General features: G+C 41.1%; 1 protein-coding gene across 1 annotated transcript in view; it reads right to left on the minus strand.

Annotated features, from left to right (window-relative positions):
- EXOC4 (exocyst complex component 4) overlaps positions 1–9,693 on the minus strand; it is a 345,298-nt gene that overhangs the window by 335,339 nt on the left and 266 nt on the right. The window contains exons 2-3 of the mRNA XM_018566438.1: positions 1,727–1,916; positions 83–277 (exon numbers count right to left, since the gene is read on the minus strand). Of these exons, the coding sequence (XP_018421940.1) occupies positions 83–277; positions 1,727–1,916 (385 nt within the window). The remainder of the gene's footprint in view (positions 1–82; positions 278–1,726; positions 1,917–9,693) is intronic.

Raw genomic sequence — 9,693 nt, forward strand, 5'->3', positions numbered from 1 at the left:
GCCACACACACACACACACACACACACACACACACACACACACACACACACACACACAAATAAACAAAATGAAAGTCTTTACCAGCATGTCAGTGGCACTCAGGTAGTGTTTGCTGGCCATACATTGTTCCAGTTTTTGAGGCACTTGTTTAATGTTTTCAATTTCATCCAAAAGGTTCAGGACATGCTTGTGCTCAATGCCCTCAATCCACAGTTTTCTTAGTTCATCACGCTTGCAATGAAGAAGCATCTTACATGACAAAAGGTTTTCTTTCACCTGACATAGCAAAAGACAAAAGAATGTTAGAACTAATTAAAAGTAAAAAGAAATGAAATCTGGAAAAAGAAACACATGGAGGCTGCCATTGCTGGTTTCGCCTTCTAAAAATGCATTGTCCCGCATTGTTGTCCTGATCCACTTTCTGTGTCACTGCCTTGGAACATATAAATAGATAAAGCCTTCTGACTTTGAGTATACTGATCTGCATAGCTGTGCTAGGTCAGAATCTGAGAAGTACTGAAGCAAGTTTAAGCACAACAGCCAGACAAGAATTTTTAGGAGGTTAGCAATGGCAGTCTCAGCTTTTTTTTTTTACTGATGACAGGTTTACTTTAAAACCTCTTAGTTTAAAGCTGCACACCACTGAGGGCCCGCTCCTTTGCGTTGCATTCATTGCACAGTACAGTGTGATTAACTCTGAATATCGAGCAATGCACCTATCGTGCATTACAGTTACTACTTTTCTCTGCGGTAGTGCACATTACTGCAGTACTGCGCGTTGCAGCACATTATAGCAGGGGGTGCTTTCAAATCAATGCCAATGCAACACACCTGCTGCACTGTAACGCAAGATAGGTGCTCTGCGCAATAATGTATGTTTATCGCACATTACCACATGATTAACGCAATGCATTGGTGTGAACAAGCCCTAAATCTTTGCATTTCTGAATAACATATTTGACCAAGCCTAATATATGAACTCAATATTCATTGAGGTGTATGGTTTGTAAATATTAATGATCAGTTACATCTGATTTCTGCTGGTTATCCAAGATTATAAAAATTACTGTGAGACACTCGCTCTCCTCTCGGACACGCTGTCACCGGAGGCTGAGCGAGAGCGGAGCAGGGAGGAGAGCTCAGCCTCCGGTGACAGCGTGGGTTGTCTCCGCCCACACACCGCTCTGCCGGACTGTGATAGGATGCTGAGCCGTGTGGCAGGGTAGACGCCGGCCACTCACAGCGCCCTCCTCTTGCAGCGCCGGCTGTCACACTTTCTCTCCTCTCCGCTGGGACACAGAGCAGCGCCGAGCGGGGAGGAAAGAAACCTGGGATGCGCCGATGTATCGGCAGGAAAATGGCACTTTTGGCATTTAGCCAAAAGTGCCATTTTCGGACGATATGTTTCGGCGGCCGATATATTGGTGCATCCCTAAATGAAACCACATTCACTGTTAAAATGTAATTCGGTTAAGAAAAATTTTCCAACATTTTTCTTCAAATTTTTTCATAACTGGTTTCAAATTGATCATCTATTTCACCACATCAACAATTAAAAAGTTGAACCAACGTTCTGAAATCAATTTCATTCATTCAAATTTCTAACCGTGTATACCCTACTTTAGACATTTCAAAACCTCTACTTCCATTGAACAAACTTAACATTATCTGTATTTAGCATTCCCCAAGGAGGGGTCTTTTTATGGGAACATAGGTGTGGCTCACCTGTTTGATCTTGTTACGGGAGTTAGTGATACGTTCAGTTATGCTCTGGTAAGTACGTATGGCAGTGGTGAGCTCTGTAAAGTGCTGCTCAATCTTCTCATCCAGGTCTCGATCACATTTTTCATAGGCTTCCTCCAAGCGACCTCGCTCTGTCTCTCTGTCTTCCACATCATCACTAGTTGAAAGGGTCCTAAAACAACAACAAAAAACTGAGATTGAAGTTTTTGTAAATTAAATGCAAATAAAAATGGGTTTACATATAATTCTCTACCCTTTCCACTAAGAAAAGCTCAAAGTAGTATTCTTCTATTAATTGTATTGTATAACAATGACAGATACAGAATGATCAACAGTAATTCTTAGTAAAACTATGTGCTACCTGATTTCATTATGAGATACACTTCAAGCTGTAATTATTCTAATTTTTCTAAAAAATATTGATGAATCCAACTGCCCTTAACAGAGTCGAGGAAGTTTTATTTTTTCAAAACAAATAAAAGGAGGATACATTGGCAGTTACCTCACTGCAGTTTTTTTTTTGTTTTTTTTTTTAAAGTTTAATAAATTAATTCTATAAGTAAACTTCTAATTAGAGAAACAGAAAGGCTGCCATTGATAATCGCTCCCACTGAAAATATTAGTTGCTGCATAATACTGTCCCTCTGGATTCAATATTTTGAGGCTCTGACCTGGAACAAGTCTGCAGATAATCATTAATGACTTCCATGGTCTACATATCTGGTCCTGGTTACTAGCTAAGAAAATATTATAGCCAGTGTAGTGTGTCAGCATACCAGCCAGGCAACCTCTTTTTAGATATTACAAAAAACATAGCAAAGTGTTTGGTTCCGTGAAGAGTCCAATTCACTCATAGAACTAGTTCGATCTGATAAAGTCACTGGCTCTCATAAATAAAACTTTTAGCATAGTTTCAATGATAAATGAGACCCGCAGAGCTGCAAATGCAGGCATATTTTCTGGTCCCTGGAGACAGCATTTACAGAATTAATACAACCAAAGTGTCCGAGGGGTGTCGATTTGTGTTTTATTATGCTCCACACACATTTATGCCTATTATCCTAAAAACATTTATATCTCGATCTAACAAGGTTTTACAATGGTTGAATTAGGAGCCTTTTGAGGATTCTGGCTAATGGAGATTTACATCCTGCTATACTTCTAGCTTGGACTGTTTAAGTGTGATTTTACAGTACATTCATTTTAGCTAAATGTCTTCAACTACCCTGTTTCCCCAAAAATAGGACCTACCCCGAAAATAAGACCTAGTACTTTTTTTGGGAATTGCTAAAATATAAGACCTACCCCAAAAATAAGACCTAGTTATGACCATTCCCAGGGCCGGTGGTGGCATAAGGGGGAACTTGAAGAGCTGCGGGAAAGAATCAGCCGTGCCAACGAAGCCAGCGCTAGAGGAAGCAAGGCGGCACCGGAGGGAGCAGAGCCGCATAAGCCGATGCCTCCTCTGTAGCGCCGGCTCCTGTCACACACGGAGTCATACCAAATGCACTCCGCCTGTGAGGAATCGATAGTGAAAGTGCGCTTTGCTCATTCTGGCCAGCGATTGGTTACCAAATTGCTCTTGGAAAGGTATGGCACCCCTGATTGCCCTGATCACCATATTTTTGTACCCAAGTACATGTAGACTGTTGTACATGAATATGTGTGGATTGTTGTACATTAAAAAAAAATAAGATCTACCCCAAAAATAAGACCTAGTGTGTTTTTTTGAGCCAAAGAAAATATAAGAAAGTGTCTTATTTTTCGGGGAAACACGGTAGCTGTTTTTTGGTAAAAATGCCATTCTCCCTACCACAAATATGAGATTTAAATCTGCACCTTTTTATGAGCAACTTTCAAATTTTGGAGAAATGAGGATGGAACTTTGTTCAGTAAGATACCTCCATTCACTCCACATAGTATGGGATTCTCAATCTAGTGACAGCAAGGTCCACTTATTTACAGTGGGCCCATCCCCTTTGGTAAATGCTGAAATTAACTTGGAAAAAAAAAATACTGTGGGGGACACCAAGTTAGATAACATACTTACCCTTCCCCAGCTTCCGCCTGTGGCACCTAGGAGAGGGTAGCATCACTATGTTGCAAGCAAGATCCTGTTAAGTTGCCTAAATCTTTCAAGAAGACAACCCTGCACTCTACTGCAGCAGATTTGGAAGTATTTTTTCGAGATTTGGGCTACTCAGCATTTCCCATGATCTTGTTGGAAGGATGGCAATGCCCCCCATTGCAGTACAGGAGTCAAGGGAAAGTGAAGGATGTTACCTTCCACATTAAATAGGAGGCTCTTGCTTGGAGTAAGGGAAAACAGTTTTGCTTTAGGTTTGCTATGAATTAGATCTGTTAATTAGTCTGACCCTGGCAAAGTGCAGATTTTCTTTAAAAATAAGTTGAACATAACAGACTTTAGTATTTTCCCATCAGTCTTAACAACTTTGTGTGTTGCAAAACAAAACAATTATGACATTTATAATATGCATTTTGCTTATTAAAATGAGTGTCTTGCAGCCCTAGCGACATTTGAAATAAAAAGAAAATGCTGCATATAGTCTAAAACAATAAACAGAAAATAAATCAAATAGTGGACTGAAAAGGCTTGTAGTTTTGATAAGCACATTCTTCAGCAATGGCAGGAACTGTGAATATCCTGTTCAGTTTCCTTTGTATTTACATTACTTTCCTGTCTAGATTTTATTTTTGACACACGGAAATCTCCATGGATAGGAAAAACTACAGGAACCAAATCTTGAAAGATTGGGTTTTTAAGGCTATGTTCACACCATATCCAGACCATTTTAGCTTAAAATGGTTTTTGCATTCATTTTTGATGCTTCTAAATGAGTTCCATTGCGTTCTGGACAATGAGACAAGCAGTATTTTTTTTTTGTCTGGACCGGAACGGACTGCGCTGGTGTGAACAGAGCCCAGAAATACCATAGGGATACATTGGGACGCTTTTTTGGCTCAGAAACAAACTGTTCTGGTCTGGACATGATGTGTGAACAAGGCCTAAAAGCGACACACACACAAATAATATACTTGACCAAAACAGGGCTAAATGAGGCTTGGGGACCAGGTTTTCAATTCATACAAAATGTCAGTGGTCATGCTATGGTAGAACATCTACCCTTACTAACTGTGGTTCACAGTTACAAAAAACTTACAAGAAGGAATGCTGCACAGACTGAAGCACAGAGTACGTAAATCAGAACTCTGCTGCATCACTATGTTTTAACATGGATAAAACAGATTCCTTTTGATTGTCCCTTTATTGAAAAGCTCCAGCTTATATATTAGCAAATACCAAATAAACCTATCTGCATTTCTCAGTCTGAACCAATTAACCACAGCAAAATCAATTAAAACTGAAACAGAAGCTGCAACATTGGTGAGCTTTTCTTATCAATACCTGCCTAATCACACCATGGCTGGAAATAGGCTTTAATATCAGATGAGGATCGACACACAAATTTGTCTGGACTAGTGGTGCACTGAAATGGAATTTTCGCCGAAACCAAATATTCTTTTTCTATCCTTTTTCATATCATTTTTGTAATATTTTATTTTTACTTTACTGTCAGGTGCTCTGGGAAAATAGCAGGGGTCTAAACAGACCCCTGATATTCCCCTTTTGAAATAGAAAAAGAGATTGAGGACACAGAGTTCTCAATCTCTTTTTCTGCAGCCCCTGTTATGAATGAACAGGAAGCCTCTATACTGAGTGTTCCTGTCCATTCATAAACTGTGGATATAGTATGAGCTACTATGTCCACGATCATGAATGTACAGGAAGTGATGTAAAACAGGGATTTCCAAGGACAAGGCAAAGGTTCGGTACACTGGAAAACTTCCAGGAATTCCGGGTAAATCACAAATGGGGGGACTCGGCAACTAGCTTAGGAAAGCGTTGCTCGGGCAGCGTGCCGTTCGCTGCCCTGGGTTTAAATAGAGACAGTAAGAGGGAGGATACACAGGATTGGCTACAAGCAGACTGCACTGATTGGACAAGAAGCTGCATAAGAAACAGCAGGAGAGGTCGGCCGACGCCTAAAGCATGCAGACAGGTGCAAGAGTGAGTCAGGTTCAGAGAACATGTCTGGAGGACTACAAGCACCAGCACAGCCCTGCATGCCTGCAGAACCAGGGGTACGAGATATGTATATACTTGTAGAACTACGAGTAACAGCTCAGCTGCAAGTCTGCAGCTGAACTGTGACAATAACTATTCTATTGCTATCTATTTAGAAAACCTATAGTGGTATTAGAATCCTTTGTCTATATTACAATGTATCTAAAGCCAAGACAATTTTTTTTATTTTTACTAAATTAGTAAGAGGGTAGAAGCCATTTCAGGTTTTTATTGATTTTTACCTCCTTGGGGGATTCACCCTCTCTATCTGTCCTGGAAAATCCAAACATTTGTATTGACACTGGAACAGGAATAGATGGAAAATCTTCTAATGGGGTCATGTGTACTGGTGACAACTGAAGAGAAATGTATTCACTTTGGGGGACTTTCAACTCGCCTCTTTCTGTGTCTGCAGGAAAACAAATGAAGGGGAATGCCCCCACTTGGACACAGATGGCAAAAACTGATAAGGGTTTTAAGCACTACTTCCTTCATCAAAAAGAAAAAAAGTTTTTTTTTACTTTAGACCAGGGCTGGACAAATCCCAGGACCCAGACAGCCAATGCGTCTTAAAAATGACAGCTGGTGCCCAACTTTTGAGGTTGTCGCCAATGGAGTTGGATGCTATAAAAAAATCCTGCCGACTCCTGGATTGGACAGACAGCCTCCTGAATTCTTTATTAATCTGACCACCCCTACTTTTGGTACACCATAACCCCTTTGCGACCAGTGACATACATAGGACTCTTAAACTGTTGTCTCTGGACTTTTTTGGATACAGAATTTTTGTCGACGTTTCACTGATGCAATTTTTAACCTGGGCATGTTGGGTATCTATTCACACGTGGTAACCTCATCTTTTATATTTTACAAAAAAATGTTCCGTTAGACTTACCGGTAACGGTATTTCTAGGAATCTTCCAGGACAGCAACCTAAGTAGGCTTGCTGTCCTGGAAGATGATTGGGGAAATTACATATTTTCTGAAAGCCAAAACCCAGTAGAAGTAAATGGCGGCAGTTGCAAATTTTTAAGTTGCACTATATTAGCGCAGCTCTTTATCCAACCCGAAAATTTAGTGAAAAAGGCACTTAAGTTAACTTTAGTGCCCCAAAACACCAATATAATATATATATATTTCCCCAATCATCTTCCAGGACAGCAACCTAAGTAGGCTTGCTGTCCTGGAAGATTCCTAGAAATACCGTTACCGGTAAGTCTAACGGAACATATTTGGGGGTTTGAAGGAATATTCAGGCCTAAAATGTGGATTTTAACATGTGTGCAAAAAATGAGAAAAAGGCCTCGGCAGCAAAAGGGTCCTTAAGGGGTTAAATGTTTATTTAGAAAACAAAGATTGTATCTGAAATAAAAAAAGATGCACAATATCTGTTTAAAACATAAACAAAACATAAACATTTACACTGAGCAACATCCAAAAAAGGTTTTTTTCAGAGCGATTTTGAGCTCAGCCACATGAGCGACATTGAGCTACAGTGCACATTTGTGACGCTACGTAGTGCAACTTATCACAGGGACTTCGTAGCTGCTACATTGGGCTGCAACCAATGTCTTGATGTGACATCATTCCTTACTTATTATATTTCTGTGCAAAAGTGACACTTCTGTAGCGCGACAATGTCGCCCAACATTGAGCTACACCATTAAAGTCTATTGGGCCAAATCGCACAAGATCGCCCGAAAAATAGGTCATGTTCGAGCTACAAGCTTGAGCGACGAGCTACAGGCGACATTGAGCTGTGAGATGGAAACAGCTCAATTGAAATGCATTGGACAAGCTACATTGAGTGACATTGAGCCGATATTTGAGCGATTTTGTAGCTGAAATCGCTCGATAAATCGCTCAGTGTGAACGGGCCCCATTCACACTGAGCAACATGTACCTGGAGCGGATTTTCACGCGATCGATATAGCGCGACTTTTCAGGCGACGATCGCGCGACCTTCATGCAAATGGAACACATCCGTGGCAAAAAGGGTCCTGCACAAGCGACAAGCTACAGGCGACATTGAGCTGTAGAAAAGAACAGCTCCATTGAAAATCATTGGACGAGTGAGTTCTCGCGATATTGCGCGGCAATATGCGCAATTTTTGCACGGAAATCCGATCATTGTGAATGGGGCCTTACAGTTCCCTTTATGTTTCTCTAAGAAATGGAAGAATGTGTATGTAATTTACGGAGAACCTCAGTGTCCAGTAAGGGCACTCATATTGGTCAGGGGGACTGACCGGTAGGCAGGGCTGTGCCCTAAAGTCACAGAAGTCAAGCCCCTTATAAGAAAATAAACCAGTTTCAGGGGAATGGACAAAGGAGAATTATTCTGGCTAATAAAGTTAATAGAAGAAACAGATCAGCAGCAACACAAAGAAAAGAAAAGAAAAGAAAAAGGGGGAATAACATCCCTGACAACAGCATCACCTTTAGAGTGTGTCTGGCCAGTCAGAAATGTGTGCCTGGCAGACCCTATATATAGGTCTGTCATATTAATTAATGTTTTAATTATTTTTTTTGGGGGGGGGTGTTTAAGACAACTACAAAAATTACCATATGCCCTAATGATATGCATGTAGCAAAAATCCCCTTACATTTAAATTGGCAAAATGAACTTGTCAGGATACCAGTGTGCCATAGCAGGGAATTTGGCTTGTTGGGAAATCACTGTATTGTATCACCACAGATGCATTTATGAAATGGTACAGTACAGCCAACAAGCTCTGAATATTTACTGTGCAATATGTGTGAACAAAGACTTACCAGTGTTCATGTTTCCAAAAGAACAGATCTATAACACATATATATATATACACATACACACAGTCACAGAACTCGTATACACAGGCTGATTTTTGTTAGGTATTCCAAAGATTCATTCATCCTTTGTATTAATTAAGTAGTGTATAGGAGCCCTGTGAGTATTAGAAGTGGCATTTTTTTCTGCTTGGGACAAAACACTCAGTTGTAAACAGGGCCCATAGAAATGAATGGGATTCCTTGTCTTGAGCATTTAGTTGCGCTTAGCTTTGAGTGACAAAACGCCTAGATGTAAACAGGGACTAAAACTACTGATTGGGTGATATGCAGGTTTGACTGAAGTTAAAGTGAATCTAATCCCAATTTCTTTTTCAGTTTCTTCATTACATTAAAGGTTTTTATTGCTGCCTGGGTCTCTGATGGGGTGTTTTACACTCTCTACTGTCAATGGGACTGAAAGTAAGGAAGAATAGAAAATTAAGCGGTCAATGCAACAGGAACCAGGGCTTGTTTCCACCAGCTGATCGCATTGTTCCGTGCCCAGAATGCAAGGTATCGCATACACTAAAGGCCGTGACACACTGCACGCTCCGGCACGGAGCTTCGCGTGCAGTGTGTGAGCTGAGTGCAGTCAGATGATTGACTGCACCTTCAGCCAATCGGCTCGTCTGTAACAACCGGGCAGACGTCGCATCCCGTCGCGCCGGTTTATACGCGCGAGCCGATTGGCTGAAGTTGAAATTGTTCATCTCGGCACGCTCAGCTCGGCGAGCTCTCGCAAGCTGAGGTGCCGAGAAGAAAGTGACATGACACACTGCTCACAAAGGCAGCGCGCTACAGCTCCGCGCTGCTTCGCGTGCAGTGTGTCACGGCCTTTAGACTCCTTGCGTTCTGGGGCGGGGCAGTGCATTCATGTCAATGGCACTGCAGACACTTCTGGCAGCAAGAAAAAACATGTAAAAATGAATATTTTCTCTATGCCTGTGTGTGTGAACCCTGAGAAGGCAATTTATTTCATCTGGATAGTTTT

The sequence above is a fragment of the Nanorana parkeri genome, unplaced genomic scaffold (assembly GCF_000935625.1).
Source record: "Nanorana parkeri isolate BGI_ZX_2015 unplaced genomic scaffold, ASM93562v1 scaffold27, whole genome shotgun sequence".
Lineage (NCBI taxonomy): Eukaryota > Metazoa > Chordata > Amphibia > Anura > Dicroglossidae > Nanorana > Nanorana parkeri.